At 38.7% G+C, this 17196-nt stretch overlaps 1 protein-coding gene across 1 annotated transcript in view; it reads right to left on the bottom strand.

The window, feature by feature from the left end:
• The window catches only part of ABCA4 (ATP binding cassette subfamily A member 4), an 86931-nt gene that overhangs the window by 33338 nt on the left and 36397 nt on the right, over positions 1–17196 (bottom strand). The window contains exons 14-20 of the mRNA XM_026854464.1: positions 16251–16456; positions 14701–14877; positions 11848–12070; positions 9322–9543; positions 7280–7484; positions 4639–4734; positions 435–659 (exon numbers count right to left, since the gene is read on the bottom strand). Of these exons, the coding sequence (XP_026710265.1) occupies positions 435–659; positions 4639–4734; positions 7280–7484; positions 9322–9543; positions 11848–12070; positions 14701–14877; positions 16251–16456 (1354 nt within the window). The remainder of the gene's footprint in view (positions 1–434; positions 660–4638; positions 4735–7279; positions 7485–9321; positions 9544–11847; positions 12071–14700; positions 14878–16250; positions 16457–17196) is intronic.

Here is a 17196-nt window from a genome sequence, read left to right on the forward strand (position 1 = left end):
GGGGGGGGGGGGGTGGCTAGGAGGGAAGAACATTCCTCTCAGCGTAAGTATTTTTATTGAAGTCATGGCTCTCTTTAATTCTAAGTCAATGTATATGTTTCTGAGGCTTCCCTCAGCATGAACACTAACTTAAAGCATAAACACCAGGCCATAGAAATAGCCTGAATTTGCACGATAAAAAACAAGTTACAGAGCTCTTCTGGAAGGCAGCTTGATTATGTGTAGTGTCTAAAATATTCTAAGGGATCGTGGATGTAGAGGAGTCAGTAAGAGGGTAGCTGGGAGAGTGCCTCTCCTGAGTTTAGCTCTGGCAGTCTCATGCTATCCTCTGTAGCCTACTGGGCTCTTGTAGTTTGACTCCATTCCTACATCTAGTCTATCAAGTGCAACGTGTATGGTATCTCAGAAGTACTCAAGTTGCTATGGCTCCTTACTGTTAATTTCATCTTTGTCCTGGACATCTGTTTTGGGCTTCCCCTGCTGGCTGGGTTCTTTTTGTCGTTTGTGTTTACATTGTTTGTTTTTACCATCCTTTTCCCCCTGGTTGGAACTCTTTTCTTCTGGCTTTTCAGGTTCTTCAGATTTTTTGGTTCCGATTTCATTTTTTTCCGCTTCCATGGCCTTCTGATCCATACAGCCATCTGACTCTGGACTTTTTTCTACATAAACCAAAAGTAACAAACATTTAATTAGTCAAAATTTAATTTCCACTTATCTCTAGAGGTGATTTGAGGAAAAGGAGGTAGTCTTAAGCCCTGAGCTCTCCAAGAACATTAATCACCAGTGCTTTACTCAGGTTAGGAACACAGCACTCAAAGCCATCTAGTTTAAAATCTGCTTCACAGTGTGAGGAACAGATATTTAAGGAAGACAACTGGTAATTTTGCAATTATAGACTCAGAGTAGACAATCCTGACTAATATAGATACATGATTTATATTTTGTACATGCAGTTCTAAACCAAATTTTTCACCACATGAAAAGAAAGGCCATATAAACATTTCCCAGACTTACAGGGAGTGAGAGGAAGAAAAACAAAATGAAGATTAAATGAAAAGCAAACTGCTAAATTGCTACTTAGATTAAGAGACTAGCTCCAGGCTGAAATGAATGAGTTGGTGTTTTGTACAAGAATTTCGGGCTTTCCAATCTGGTCTTAGACCTTGCTGCCACGAAGAAAAGCAGTTACATAAAATCCCTAATGGGGACAGGCTTGAAGCAGGAAGAACAGTGATGTAAGAAGAGGGAGCCCCTGAAGGAGCTCTTTACATAACACAAATTCAAGCTGACAGCCTAAAGCACAACTAGCACAACTGTAATTTACCGGATGGCCTAGGACTTAATTTTGTTGTGAAATTTCAACATAACTTCTGCTGTAAGAAATTTTAGCTCATAGAGCTGTATAATATTATTTGTTGCACAAACAGCAACATGAACAAGTTCACCGCATCACCTAAAACGGCACTGTGGGGCATGCTGATATGGGGTGCACTGATAGAAGTAAATTTTAAAAGTACCAAAATAATTTATCAGTTTATCTTCATTTTCAGCTGTACATTTACATTATCTGACATTTTCTCATCCAGTTTTCTTCCCAACACATTAACCAGTTACAATAAGTTAAGAAAATTATCATTGAAGTAAACATACGAGTTGAGAAAAGTTCTATGGTTGTTCATGTAAACTGAGGCACTGAAGAGTCTTAGTTCTTCAAATAGGTAAGAATCACATGCCTTTTACAAAGGAATTAATCAGAGATGACCTTTCCAACTGTCCCTGCTTGAGAAAACCCAAGGCAATATTTTATAGAAGAGAGGATGAAGTATCAGCACACTCAGGCTAGGTGAGATAATAATGGAATAATTTAGATCAGAAGGGACCTCAAAGACCTCCAGTTCAATTCTCAAAAAATAGGGCCAATTCAGCTCACAGTGACCTACTCCAAAAATGGAGATTTCACAACCTGAGCAATCTGTTCTTGTGTTCTAACTACCTTCACAATAAATTTTTTTTTCTTGAATTAGAATTCCTGTTTTCCAGCTTACATCCATTGCTTCTCATGCTTCCACTAGGCACATCTGAGAAGTCTAGCTCTGCCTTCGCTTCCTCTTTTAAGGCTGAATAGATAAAGCTCTCTCAGCATCTCCTTGTATGTTATATACTCCAGCTCCTAATCAACTTGGTGGCTACTGAGCTCTGTCTAGTAACTCTATGTCTTCCTTTCAATGAGGATCTCCAGTCTAGACAAAACAGCATTCCAGATGCCATCTCACAAGAAGAATCACTTCTCTTGAACTGATGGTTATACTCTTGCTAATAAAGTTCAGGATGCATGTGGTCTTCTTGGCTACACAGGCACACTTGACAGCTCACATTGAATATATTGTCAACCAGAACTTTTCTACAAAGCTACCAGCCAGTCAGGTGGTGGCCAGTCTCTATTGTCCTGTGGAGTTATTCCATCCCAGACACAGTATTATGCATTTACTTTTGTTGAACTCCTGAGGTTCCTATAAAGCCATTTCTTCAGGCTGTTGAGTTCCTCTGAAGAGCTACCCTGCACTCCACTGTTCCTTCCAGCTTGGTATTTTCCACAAATTTGCTTATGGTGCCCTCTATCCTATCATTGAGGCCATTAATAAAGCCACTAACCAGTATTAAGTCCACTGTCAGTCCCTGTCAGATCCCTGCTACTAATAACTGGTCCCCTTTGTACTGCTGATCACAATCTTTTGAGCCCAACAGTTCAGTCCATTTTCTGAACACTTTGGTATCCACTCAAGCATCTTGTATCTTATCAATTTGGCTATCAGAATACTACGTGAATCCATGCTAAAGTCCTTGCTACAGTCAAGTTAAATGGCATCCACTGCTCTCCCTTTGTCCCCTGATTCAGTCATCACAGAAGAAAATCAGACCGATTAGGTAAGATTTGCTCTTGGTAAATCCATATTCATGATTTCCTATCACCTTTTCTTGAGAAAGGCTTCCAGTAGGATCTACCTCTTAATTTTACCAGGAACTGATAAGCATCAGCAGAACTAGGATGAAAGCTGTGGAAGGGACTGCAAGATTGCCCCATTTTTTTCTCAACAGTGAACTGTTAGATCAGCTCAGCTATCTGATGTAACATCACCTAAACTAGGCTTCAGGTAAGCAAAATGTTTTATCTAAGTAGTCTAAAAAAATGCTGTTAAAAACTCATAAAATAAAAAAACTGGCAATAAAGTAGTAGCCATAAACTTTTCTGTTGCTGACCTGAGCAACAGAATATTTTTGGCCTTCAAGCCTTCTCACAACCTTTAGTTTGGGTACTAAGAAATCATGAGTCTGCCTTGTATTGAAAATACATTAAAGAACACATGGAATTTATGAGGCATTAAGATAACAAAAAAAATTACTTAATTTCTACAAAATTTAGGCCTAAACTAAATGAATAGAAAATGTTAAAATTCTGTAAGCAACTGTGCTCCAAATTTGAGATATTCAAAGGAGCTCTGGTGCAGGACATGCCCAAATTCCACAGAAAGTCAATGAGATGTAAGTGGCTGACATCTTACCTGAGTCATCGGAAATTTCCCATTCACTTATAAACATGCTCCAAGTCCTCCTTTAGCTCTTTCCTCCTCCTTCCTACATAGTCAAATTCCAATCTGGTGGGGAGCATTTGCAAAGCCAAAGCAGGTAACATACTTCATAATATCTAGACAAGCCTCTACCATTCTGAATACCCTCACAGCAAATCTAAAGGGGAACCTGTTCATTCCCTCAGAATGCACCAGAAGGCAAAGCCTCTTCAAAAAACCCCAATGTTATCACCTCTTATTTTCTGATCAAAGCATGTGAGCAGTGGATGTATTATCAGCATGTTCACAGAAAGCATTAACTCCCTTCTGGTTTATATGTATCACCCTGAGATGAGACTGCCTTGTCAGTAGTCTGTCTGAGTTGATGAAAGGTAAAGATGGTAAAGAGAAGACTGAAGAAACTATTTAACCTGCCATTTTGATTGGTTTCACTGTTACCTTGTAAATTTAAGACAGATTTCAAAATACCACTTTCAGCAAGCCTCTATTCCAGACATAATTCTGCATTAATTTCTATTTAAATACAATCACCTACATGTTCTTAGCTACTCCAATATCAATGCACAGAAAAAAAAATAATCCACAAAAGCAGGACTTTTGTACTCATTCAAGTTAGTCCAAGGGTGGCATAAATTTTCATCTCCCTTACAAAACCAAAGTAAACAGATTTAAATTAGTGTCAAACTAGATAGAAAAGAATCAGGTTTAGAAAGATGGGAGAGCATCAGTGGAAATAAGATCAACATTTATTTCATTTAAAATCATTCCACAAATGAGAACTCTTTGAATGTCTCAAAAGGTGTTCATTAGAGAGTGGGGGTTTGATGTTGCTTGTTAACCCATGCTTTAAAGGCTCTCAGATGGAACAGTGAATCACCTCTAATAACTCTAATAATAGCAGGCCACTCCCAAGTTCAAAGGTGTCTACTGAGATTCCCAGTTTATGGCTGTCTAATCTTTGCAGCAGCTCAGGTAATGGAAATGTTACATAGTCACCGATAAGTGGATCAGTGGTTTTACTTCCAAACACTAAAGTTTTAAAAGAACTCACCATCAGCCGTTGTTTCCTCAGATTTTGGGTTTCTAGAGCCAAGCCAGTAAGATTCCTGCACAGGGAAATACCAAGGCTGTGGTAGCCCATAGTCCCCTAAACCAAAAAAAAGTAGGTAAAGTGTACTTCATAAACACGTTCCTCAGTATGCACAAATTCATCTAGGCAAAGTCTGAGCTATAATTATAAACATTTGCAGCCCTAGTGTTGCATATCAGAAGGTCAAACCACCAAGTACCTGACAGAACAGATTTTGTTTGCAGATTTTTTTTTTCTTTTGGACATGAATAAAATACTCAGAAAATATGTGATCTGATTTGCCCTACCTTTTCTTAAGTAGAATGTTTTTTTAATTACAGAACGAAGTTACTCCCTACATGGGATAAATTTGAATCCTCATCAACCAGGCAGCAGATCCCAAGGTACACCCTGACTGCTCAAGATGGGATCCCAGCCTCACTTAGGGATTTTCTTTTAAGGTCCACTTAACACTTAAAGGCTGACATGACTGAAAAGCTTATTGTATTTACACTTATTACCCTGGGCCTGAATTCACAACTAGCAATGAGAAAAGAGACTCTGGCTGTTATTTCAGCACACAGCCTTGCTGAAAAAGTGACAACAGAGTAATCCTTTTCTTAAGCAGAAATGGGCTTTTTTGGTCACAGGTTAATTCTGTTTTGAAAAGACAAAGTACAATAACATTTTCAGTTCTTGTCAGGCCAGACCAGAGTCAGCGCAAGTCACCACTGCTTTCCTGGATCATATTAATTTACAGAATGCAGGGATTTGAGCTGCTATGTTTAAGACTTGCATCCTTTTGAACGCAGATGTTACTGGCCTTGTGCTACTTATTCAAAATAAGCAAAGGGGATTTGTGATGCTCACTGAAAGACAGTTTTTCTATACTGAAAACCACTGTTTATGAAAGTGTCTTCTTATTTCTGACTTATCAAAAATAGCCTGTATTTCAGGCAACCACTTGCACTCCCATTAATACAACAAAAGCTCTGTCTGCATCCATAAGCAGTTGTCTTGCACTTGTTATGGACTGGATTATGCCCCTTTGAAGCTGGTGGCTAAAATAACTGCTTCTCATTCAGGATGAATGCAAAACCCAAGTCAACTCCATTATGGAGCAGAATGCTCAAATAACCAAAGGACCAGGGTGCCAATGGGTGATTGGCTGCAGAGAAAACTTGAGCAGGAGCCGAACTATATGGTTCAAAGGATTATCCAGGAAAATCATATCATAAACTCAAAGACTACAGCATTGATTTGGTAGGTCTGCATTTGTGTGACAGACAAATGCTATGAGAAATTTCACAGAAACACAAGAGCAGAAAGCCAAGGAGTCACTCAGTGCAAATATTGGGAGGAACTGAAGCTAATGAACAGAAGCCCTGAGAGCCATTACTTTTGTGTAAAGTGCCAGTTGAAAAAAACCAACTTGGATCTATGAGCAAAGAAACTCATGTTTAATTCCTGCTGTGGTCATGGAAATAACACATTGTTCATTCTTTTTTATATAAACAGAGTTGCAACACGGGCTTCTTCAAAGAGGAACTTTTAGGAAAGTTACTGCAAATCAGCTTTGAAAATAAGTATTTTAAAATAGCATTAAACTTATTTGTGAGGACATATTTCTTAAAAACTGAAAAGGCATTAATTTGGTGTAGCATACCTCATTGGTAGGGACACAAAGCAGACTTAAGGTCATATTTTAATTTTGAAGCAAAATATCCTCAGACACAGTTAAAACCACTTAACACATGCTTATTTTTTCTTGATTTGGATTAACTATAAGTGATGTGTGCAGACAAGCACCATCTTACTTTACCCATCATTCATTTTCCTTCATAGCTAGAAAATCTGCAAGACCTCAAATTCTGAGTAACCACTCAAGCAAAAAAAGAAAAAAAAAAGATAGCTATCTGCCATGAAATTCTAGAACTGCAGTTCACATGTGGGAGTAATAAATTAATGAAAAGAAAGCTCCCTTGCTTGTACAGCATAAGAGTAACAATATTCAGTAAGAAGCAAGGTAACAATTTAAGCTACAAGGACAAACCATTTTCTCACAAAGTTCCCAAACTTTGCAACTGATAACAAAGAAAATCCTTTTGTGAACTTGCACTAGAACCAGGATTCCCATTTAGTTATAAAATAAATCCACACAGAGACTTTCACAGCTACCTAGGATATAGTCTCAAGAAACAGTTGGCCTAATGTGGCCATAGTATATATGTGAACTAGAAGTGTTATTTCTATATTTAAAAAAAAATTAAAAAATTCTCACTAGAAATGGTTGAAACTTCTCAAAAGAAAAATATGTACACAAATTGTCTTTTAACAGATGACATTTTTGTAGGTTTATTTTGTATTTAAATTTTAAAACAGGAGAAAAAACTGCATCCTCCTTACTCTTCTTCCTTTTCCATTCTTTTCAGGACTAAAATAGGAGAAAGGAAAAAGAGAGAAAGAGGAAGCCCTTAATAAACCAGTGGTACTACACTGGATAAAACTCATAGTCTACCATGTCCAATACCCTTTTCTGACAGATAAATACTCAGAGACTGATTAGTCTAACACAGTTTACAACAACTACCACTACTTTTTTATGAATAAGAAATTGACATACCTGGAAAAACATTATCAAGATACCATGAAAGTATTCCATATAGAAAAGCATCAAAAAGCATCATTTTAATGGAAAAAAGAAAACTATATTCATCTCCTTCCAAGGGACTGGTACTGATGTTACCCCACTGTAGGCCAAGACCTTGCTCTTCATAGCGTGACAAGTATTCCGTACCAAAACCAAAAGCTACTTGAGAAAGCAAACTCTGGAATAAAGGAAAAATGACATTCAACTCAGACAGGACATTTTGTAAAGCAAGCACAAAAAAAGTGACCTTTAGGGACTGCACTTCAAAACTTGATAATGTCTAGCAAATGATCAGGGAAAAGTAGTTTCACTTTTGTATTGGACTGGGATGTTTAATCCTCTGAATGGCTGCAATTCTAAGCAGTATTTAGCCATAACAGACTGAATTGGACCTTGGCTGTACTTTCTTTTGCTACCAGACAACATTCACAGCTTGTTTTTTCTATTAATGTCTCTGTTCAGAAAATACTACAGATGCATCTGAAAGTTTGCAGTGTACACCTCTGCCTATCTTGGAGAAATAAAATATTTCCTGTATGCCTCCTGGTGTGTCTGCTACTTGGTTCTCACACAACAAACTAATAAACCAGTATAGTATCCAACATTGCACTGCAAAAACAGAGCAGGGAGTGATATAGTGCTGTTTCATAGGATCAGCCAGGAATGCTAGACCTTAGGAAAATGGACAAGAGGGATCCCAACAACTCTGTGAGACATTATCATAGTGTGCTAAGTAAAAAATGTTTTATTTCCAGCAATACATTAGTTGTTCAATTACTTTACTTGTCCTTAAAAGCTTTTATTTTTTCTTCAGGTTCCCTACACATGCACACCCTGCCCGTTACCATCCCCTGTAATTAGTTCTCCTTCAGAAACTAACTTTTAAACAACGAATGTAAAACCAAATGTTATCAGCAACAGAGAAAAATATTCATCGCTTCCAGCCAGCAAATATACTTTTTTACATGGATGCCTCCTCCTTCACTTTAGGGTGAAAAGAGATTTGTCTTTATCTCAGACTGTGTGCTAGTTTCAAGGTTTCTTCTCAAATCAGAATTTGTCAGAGGCCAGCCCTACTCATTTCCTGACTTAATGACAGTATCATTTTGCACTTTATTGCCTTAATTGGTAGAACTAAAAATGGTATATATTACAGTTGTATAGTGCATCAGAAAGCTGATTCATAGCCATATTTGCACCTAGTTACAGCTTTTAAAATGTTTTATTTTTCCTTTTTCATTAGATTTCCTAGTATAAGAGGAGAAGACAGTACTTCTCTTTTACCTAGGTTGATAAAATGCTTAGCAAAGATGATGAGACTGGGTTCAAACACCTGCTCCCCTTCCTGATTCATTGGGCAACAAAAAATCAGTCTGAATAATTCTGTAAGTTCACAGTTCCATTTAAAAAGACAGCAAGAAGTTTCCAGCTCCACTGAATTGTTAAGTATCTTACCTATAATGGAAGAGAATCAACAATGAAGCACTGCACAGAGAGTATCTGCAAACTCTCAGATGGAAGGTATTTCTCAGAGCTTTGCCACTTGGGTTCAAATCCCAACTCTATATTCAGGTAAAGAAGGAATGTGAACCTGAGATCTTCTCATCCTTAGATATTACCCTGTTAACTAGGTTATAGCACAAGAAAGATAACTGTCCCCATTTTGTGAATTGCCTTTGTATTTATTAAACATACCAAAAGTTAAATTTACTTTGATTTATAAGGAAGTTTACAAAACTTTTTGAACATTATGCTGATTTCCTAGCATTCAAAAAGTAAAATAAATTGTATTGAATTTTCTAAAAGCCATGAAAATCTCTCTTGGTCACTAGGCCTGCTAAAGGCTTATTCACTTGCAATCTCTAGTTATTTGAGAGAGATTCAAGGTCTTTTTCTCTGAATAAAAAAAAAAGCATAGAGGCAGAGGTCTTTAATGCTTTGTTACTCATATACACAGTGAGAAGGGTGGCTAAAATATGATATCAGTGAAAAAATATGATCAATGAAAGGCTTACTGCTAGGATCTTCAGATTAACAGTCACGCGGTCTTGCCAGACAAAGCAGACAATGTGGGGCAGGTACAAGGTGAAGTAGATGACTCCACTGCAGGCAGCTGCCAGATTTGCTTTGGAGAAGAAAGTGCTGAACAAGAAACACTGCATTATGGTGGCTGTGGTGAATGTCAGTAGGAATAGAAAGAAGATAAGTGGACTACTATAATGTAGTACTTGTCCGCACTGTAAGCAAAAGAAAACCAGAAAAATTTAGAAGTATTGCCACTTTCTGAACTAGCAGAAAAGGTCAGAATTGCCAATGATATGTAACATGTAATGAGTAATAAGCCAATATTTCTTACCTAATATGACTTCTAAATCTCCCAGGAAGAAATGTTTCAACACCTGAGGTCATTACAATAACAAATCCTTCATCTAACTTTATCCCTGCTCTTGGATTGTGACTTCAGGGGAGTACAATAGGCTGTGGAATTCATATTCATATTTGATGACTGAAATAACTGATTGAAAACAGACATTCTGTCCCTGTCTTAATAAGCAAATGATTCCGAGCAAGATGTGCCTGCTTGAAAATTTATACATTAAATAAAACTATTTAAACTATCATAATAAATTTTCATTGATCTCATCTTCTCCTCAGTACAACTTGCTTGATGGGCAGGAAAAACAATGTAAGGAAACCTGACAAAATGCATCTTAAAAAAAAACCAAAACAGGAAAACTATAAAGCTTCTGCACCTAAATGATATTCAAACTCCAGAAGGGTATCACAGCTGAGGAATCCAAGTGCAGTTTCTCAGAGACCCTTCTGTACTAACCCACCCACTGGGTGAACTTTTATTGACCTTTCTTCCTTAGATCTTCTGTAGATTAAAAGCTCAAGAAGAGCGTGGACTGCTGCTGATTATCCGTTTACTCTTAATAAATAGGTCTCAACATTGTTTTTTAAGTTCAACTTTGTTTCCATAGAATGGTTTGGGTTGGAAGGGACCTTAAAGATCACCTAGTTCCAGCCCCCTGCCATGGGCAGGGACACCTTCCACCAGTCCAGGTTGCTCAAAGCCCCGTCCAACCCAGCCTTGAACACTCCCAGGGAGGGGGCAGCCACAGCTTCTCTGGGCAACCTGTGCCAGTGTCTCACCACCCTCACAGTAAAGAATTTTTCCTTATATGTAATCTAAATCTACTCTCTTTCACTTTAAAACTGTTACCCCCTGTCCTATCCCTACACTCTCCGATAAAGAGTCCCTCCCCATCTTTCCTGTAGGGCCCCTTTAAGCACTGGAAGGCCACTATAAGGTCTCCCCAGAGCCTTCTCTTCTCCAGGCTGAACAACCCCAACTCTCTCAGCCTGTCCTCACAGGGGAGGTGCTCCAGCCCCCTGATCATCTTCATGGCCTCCTCTGGATGTGCTAAAGCATCTCCATGTCCTTCTTATGTTGGGGGCCCCAGATCTGCACACAGTACCCCAAGTACGGTTTTGAGCCTTATATAAAGCTCATATAGGTCTATAAGGGTATAAATAGGTCTCAACATTGTTGCAAAATCCCACTGGGCCTCTGAGACTGATTTCTTTATCAACAGTGATACAATCTCTCATAAGAATGTATTTACAAAGGTGCTTCACACTGGCATAGGGAATCCAGGAAAGGAAGCAAATTATAGGTATAAGCACATTCCTCTCTGGTATTACCTACCTTCTGATTTTTAATTAAAACAGTGTAGCAAATAAAGTAAGCTTTCTCTATCCACCCAAGCTGTAATGGAACTGCAAAGAACCAGAACAACTCATCAGGGCAGGCTGATAAGACTGACTGGACTGAACCATAACTATGTATTTATACCAATACCAGTTCCCCACTTCAGAAAAGATCCAAGGGTCTTCCTTATCAAAATGCTACAGATTTATGTAACTAAATACAGCAGCTAGGAGGAGCTTGATTCTCTGGCAACAGAGATAAGAAGTAGACCTTAGAGGCAACATCCAAACTGTCCCAAAAAACTACAAAAAATTACAGCAATTCTGATTCACAGAAGCAAAAGAGTGGTTTTTCCTCTTTTTTAATGCTGTCCTGAAATTTCTGTCCATGCAATCTCTTTTTCCATTGAAATAGTGATATAATTTCTAAGTAGGCAAGCACTGAATTTCATAAATTAATCACATATGGTGAATTACAAGATTAAAATTCTTCATATTACCATCCCTTCTATTTAAATCAACAATTATTATTTATTGGGAGATGTGCCTCTGTCTACAGGAAATACAATATACAGAGTAATCAGCTTGATGTATTGTTTTGTGGGGGCTCTCACAACAAATCTTACTAGTGGATATATCTTTCTGCCTCTGCGAAGTGCTGATGCTGTCATGAGATCTGCTTAAAAGCATGTGCCTACTGCATGCTGTGATCAGAACAGGCCACCAGCCATCCACATCTCCCTGTGAATAGCCACTGTTCTTTCTCAACAGCAAACTGGTATGAGCAGTGCAAAGACAACAGTGAGCTTGAGAGTGGCAATCCTCACCATAATCAGTGCTGTGAGGAGGAATGTGCTCACAGCCATCATGAGAAAGCTGTCTAGGAACCAAGTGCACCAAATCACCCCATTTGTTACACTCCTGTTCTTCATAGCCTCTTTCAGACGCATTTCCTTCTCCAGCACTATACTCTTCACAGTCATGGAAACTGAATATATCCAAGCCAGGACCATGAAGATGGGAAAGGCGCGGTTTAAGGTGATCATGAAGCTACCAAAGCAAGAAGGGAGAAATTAATTAAATTCAGGTAAAACAGAAAAACATTGTTATGAAAAGGAAAAGGGGTGGAGAATAATGCATTTATTAAACATGGGACTGGAAATTCTCACTCTAAACATCAGTAACATGTTGCTAGTGAACTTCAAAGCAACCTAAATATTAATGAACTAATGATTGCTGCACTCCCATGACATAGATAAATGTTATTTCTGTTTTACAAATAGGTTCTAAGGGTTACTGAAGGCTACAAAACTTGTGGTGACTCATGAAAATACATCTCTCCTCACAGTGTATTGCCATAATGTTTCTACTATGAAGTACAGTAAATATTTTAAGACGTATGCTGATGTTAACAGTTTGGGAGTGTCACTGTCTTTTTATGCTCCTAAAATTCACTGGCAAAAGAATTAAACAAATAAAGCATTAAAAGCTTCAGATGCTGACAGAAAGGTTGCTGAAATTCATACAAACCATGACTCGGGGAATGTGTTGGGACTGTAATACATAGTACCACTTCTAAAACGACAGTGCTGGGACAGGCTGCTGTGATGAAGGAGCTGCTCCCTTTCTACATCCCTCCCCCCAGACTCTATGGCTGCTTAGCCTTGGCAGATGTTCCTTGGTGAAGCACTGCTCCAAGAGTGCTGTCAGGGTGAGAAAGATTTTGTGGTGAAAGAGCTGAAAGCATTTTCTATGAATTTGGGAATGTAATTTTTCGATTAAATTACCCTGAAAACCGAATGGACTTGATTCTTCAAAGGCCAAAAGTTTAGAGCTGCTAAAAACAAAAAGGAGCAAAAACCCTTCAGCTTCCTAAATCTGAGCCCTACATTTTGCCATATGCTATCATAGCTACTCCATTGTCAAAACAAATGGAAAATTTTCACTTTTTCACCCAAAATTCCTGAAAAGCAATCTGCCTGCTGAAACAAAGCCATGATTTTGTGGAATGGTGCTGGGTTACACTGGGTTTTGCCTGTTGGTAGACACATGTAACCCAGCACTTGGCCATGCACAGCACAACATCGACGCTTAGCATGAGGATGTGCTTGTTTCACTTAAGCAGGCTCTCTGCAGAGGCCATCACTGGGTTTGGATATCTGCCATGAACTGTGTGTGGCTGCTGCAGGCTTCAGAAGACTTTAGCACAGATGGGGTTTCTGCCTCTGCAGTATTCTCAGTAGGGAAGAAACAAACAGCAGGCTTGCCAGGGTGACATTTTGTCAGACTAACAGGTAATGACTGATGGGAATGACAGGTCAAATTATGTATGTCTGCAATTTGCTGTTATCTGAAGAACTAGCATTTGCCTGCACAGAGCACGCTGACAGAATCATGAAATTACTTCTCTATTTTTTTTCTCTTCCTTCCCTTTTTTGAGTGAAAGGTATACCAATACAGTTGCAGTAGCCCAGACTGCAGCACTGGAACAGGCAGATTGTGAACAGGCAAGAGGCACCACTTCATAAATTCTGGAACATATATGCTGGTTCAGGCATTATGAATGGGAGTCACAGCATCCACAGCCCCTCTGCCTCCATGGAGCCATGAAATCTCCACACCCAGGAGCACAGTCTCTTTAGGTTTTTGTTACAGAGCAACAAACGATCTGTTTTTCCTTTAGCTTCTTTATTCTGCTCTTCACCAGGAAAACAAACTCCTGTTATCTGCAATAATGAATTGCAGCCACAGTCTTGGGATTCTGTGAGGCCTGTATGTGTCCTCAAGGACCAAAACCTACAGTTTTGGGTATTGGTATATCTAGATATGATATGATTACATCTAGGGTTAGGGTTTGGTAATACACTTGAAGAGACCAGGTTGTTTGATTCTTCAAGACGTGCAGAGATAGCAAGAGAGGTATCAATTCCACTGGGACAAGCATTTTCTGTTCAATTTTTCTTTAGGAAATGATTCTTTGGATATCAAGAAAGCTGGGTTTTAGAGATGTAATTAGGGAAAAGAAGCTTACTACACTTCAGTGGACTCTACACAGTTAACTAAAGGATGCAGTGTTTGTTCTTACATGGGTCAGTGCTTTGTGTTCAGTTTTGCTACAGGCACTGGTCATATGCTACAGCATGAGGCTTAGTTTTAGTTAGATAAAAACTTTTTAAAAGATCACATTTTTGCTGGTTCCTGTGTAATCACAGAGGTAGCTCCAGGGCTGACATTGTTAGGTATCAAAGCATTACAGTCAGGGTGTCCTGTTGACAAGAGATTCTCAGCTGTAATCAATGTGATGGTTTAGGTTAGGCTGTTATTATTGCCTGGAAAAGTAGGGCCAAAAAACTCCAAATTATTTTTTGGATTTTGTGTGATATGCTAAACTGGAAGAAGACTGCTGCTTTTAAGGAGTCAGTGTTCTGTGTTCATTTCAGGTCTGGCCACTGGTTGCCTCGATGCAGCAAAGGCCAGGGTTGGGATTAGGGCTAGAATCTTGGCAAAGGTGGCTTCTGGAGTCTGGGTTATGACTGGATAAGGACAAATTCAGTGTTATGTCTCAGTTATTGCTCTTGCATATATACTTTAGGATTAGAATTAAAATTAGTGCTTGGGAGTCTTAAAGCACCCAGCAATCAAAATATTAATCAGAATTAAGATAAACTGCTTTTACTCACACATCATCCACATAACATGGATATGGCATTTGCTGCAGATAAATTCCTAATGGCACTTCAGTGTTGGTCTGGGTCTTTATAATCCCATGCTCAATCATGTCTTGAAGATATGCAAAGCCTCCCCAGATATAACGTAAATCATCCACAGGATCAGCTCTTGGACCAGGAACCCAGTACCTCAAAAGAAAGTTCACATAGAAATCATTTGGGTAAACAGGAGGAAAATAAATAAACAAATAATCAATTTTAGGTACTGAAATTGTAGAGGCATTGCCTGGAGTTGTCTTTTCTAGACTTTGGTCTGTCATACCATATTGTTTGAGAAAGTATTATTTCCTTTAATTTTCTCTACACTGACACAAAATAGCAATTTTGGCCAAAAACGTTGTCCTGGCTTCAACTGGGATAAAGTTAATTTTTGTTTTAACTTCCTAGTAGCTACAATAGTGCTGTGTTTCAGATTCAGTATGGGATTTGGTGTGAGAAGAATGTTGATAATGCACTGATGTTTTTAGTTGTTGCTAAGAAATCAAGGACTTTTCAACTTCCCATGTCCTGCTAGTGTGCAGGTAGCACACAAGAAGCTGTGAGGGAGCAGAGCCAAAGCAACAGACCCAAACTGACTAAGGGAATATTCCATATAATCTAACATTATGCTCAGTATATAGATGAGGGTTGATCAGGAAGCTCACTCTTGCTTTTGGGATTGCAGTTTCAGGATTCTCACTTCTCTGGGATCACTAGCTGGAAATGGACTGGGCATCAACTGGCAGGTGTTGAGCAATCACGTTGTACATTACTCATTTGTATTTTCTATTATTGCTACTATTACTATAATTATTATTTTATTTTTATTTTATTTCAATTATTAAATTGTTTTTATCTCAACCTATAAGTCTCCTTACCTTCACCCCTCCAATTCTCTCCTCCATTCCCCAGGATGGGGGAGAGTAAGCAAGTGGCTGCATGGTGTTTGGCTGCCAGACAGGTTAAAACCATGACAAATGTACATAAATTAATTATGTAGCAGAGTAACTGTTCTACAATAGAAATAACCGTATTTGGAATACAGTATCCTTGGAGATTAAACTGGAACAGCTAGACTGCAACTACCAGACACCATCATATTCCTCTATGTAGACAATTCTGGGAAATTATTTTTGCTACCCTTTGAGTGAGTCCATTTGAGGGGGACTTGAGGAGGAACAGAAGAATTCTGCTGTCCAGGTGGAGGAGAGCTGCATCTTCCTTGTCTGCCTCTCCCAGCAATGGAGCCAAAAAAAACCTTAAGTAGGTTACTGAATAGATTCTGAGCAGAGACATCCCCTTTGTTGTGTATCCATGCACCTACCCACTGCCTGGCCTGTTACAAGAGTGATACCACTTGTGTCAGTACCTGGTAACTGCAGACAGATTCTGCACTGCATTACATACTGACTGTTGGTGTATACAGTTGGATTTCATGCATGTATCCAATGCAGGTTCTAATGTCTTTATGTCTCTTATTCTCATCTTATGCAGGCAAGATCTAAGAAGGAACCATCACTTACCTGTCTTTGATTTTGTTTGTTTTCTCCACTGCATCTATGTCCATCCGGATCTTGTATTTCACATGTCGTGGAAGACTGCTGGTTGTAGGCCCTACGTCTAGAAAAATCACACCTGCCCAGAATTTGTTTTCTTCCAGCAGATGAAGGGCTTGATGAGTCAGTTGAGTTTCATCAAGATAACCTTCAAACTTATCCAAGGTCAAGCACTACAAATAATCACAAAGAGAAAAACCACATGGGAATAAACTAGTAAGAAGTATACATTAAAGCAAACATTGATGATAACAGAAAAGGGAGGCAGGTTCATCTCAAGTAGTTGCTATTTTCAGCTTTAAAAGCTTATGCTGAAACTATTAAAAGTTGATTCTCTCATCCTTCCTGAAAGCTTTCTCATTCTTAGTCTAATTCTTATGACAAATTCAAAACACACAACATTATCAATACAAGCTCAGAAACATAATTCTCCCTTAAAAAACCTGTAAACCTTAGATTTAGCATTGCTGTGGTCAATGCGAGTGGATGAGATAATTCTGAAAGCAGCTTATTCCTGATATTGAAGGATTGTTTCCTCCAAGCTCAAGAAATGTCCATCTTGATAAGTAAGAAATCAAGTGAGGCTGGCTACTAAAACAGGAGCTGCTGTTGCAATTTAAGTATGACAGCAAATATAGATGTACCTGTACAAAACATATAACCAGTACTAGGTTTAGCCAAAGCCTATGGTGCCATGTTTCCTAATTAGATAGAATGAAATGATTTTTAAAAATATATTTAAGCCACTGTAATCATCCAACCATGGAAACGTGAACTCTGTCACTTGGACTATACTTGGAAGGTTCCTTCAAAAAGACAAATATCTGAATTGGAAAGGCTAAAGCTGCAGCACAGATGAGGTCCCAACATCTGGAACAGTCTCCATAGTCTGCATCTGGGAGATAAAATTAAC

Source organism: Athene cunicularia, assembly GCF_003259725.1.
Source record: "Athene cunicularia isolate RWA chromosome 8 unlocalized genomic scaffold, athCun1 chr8_part1, whole genome shotgun sequence".
Taxonomy (NCBI): Eukaryota; Metazoa; Chordata; class Aves; order Strigiformes; family Strigidae; genus Athene; species Athene cunicularia.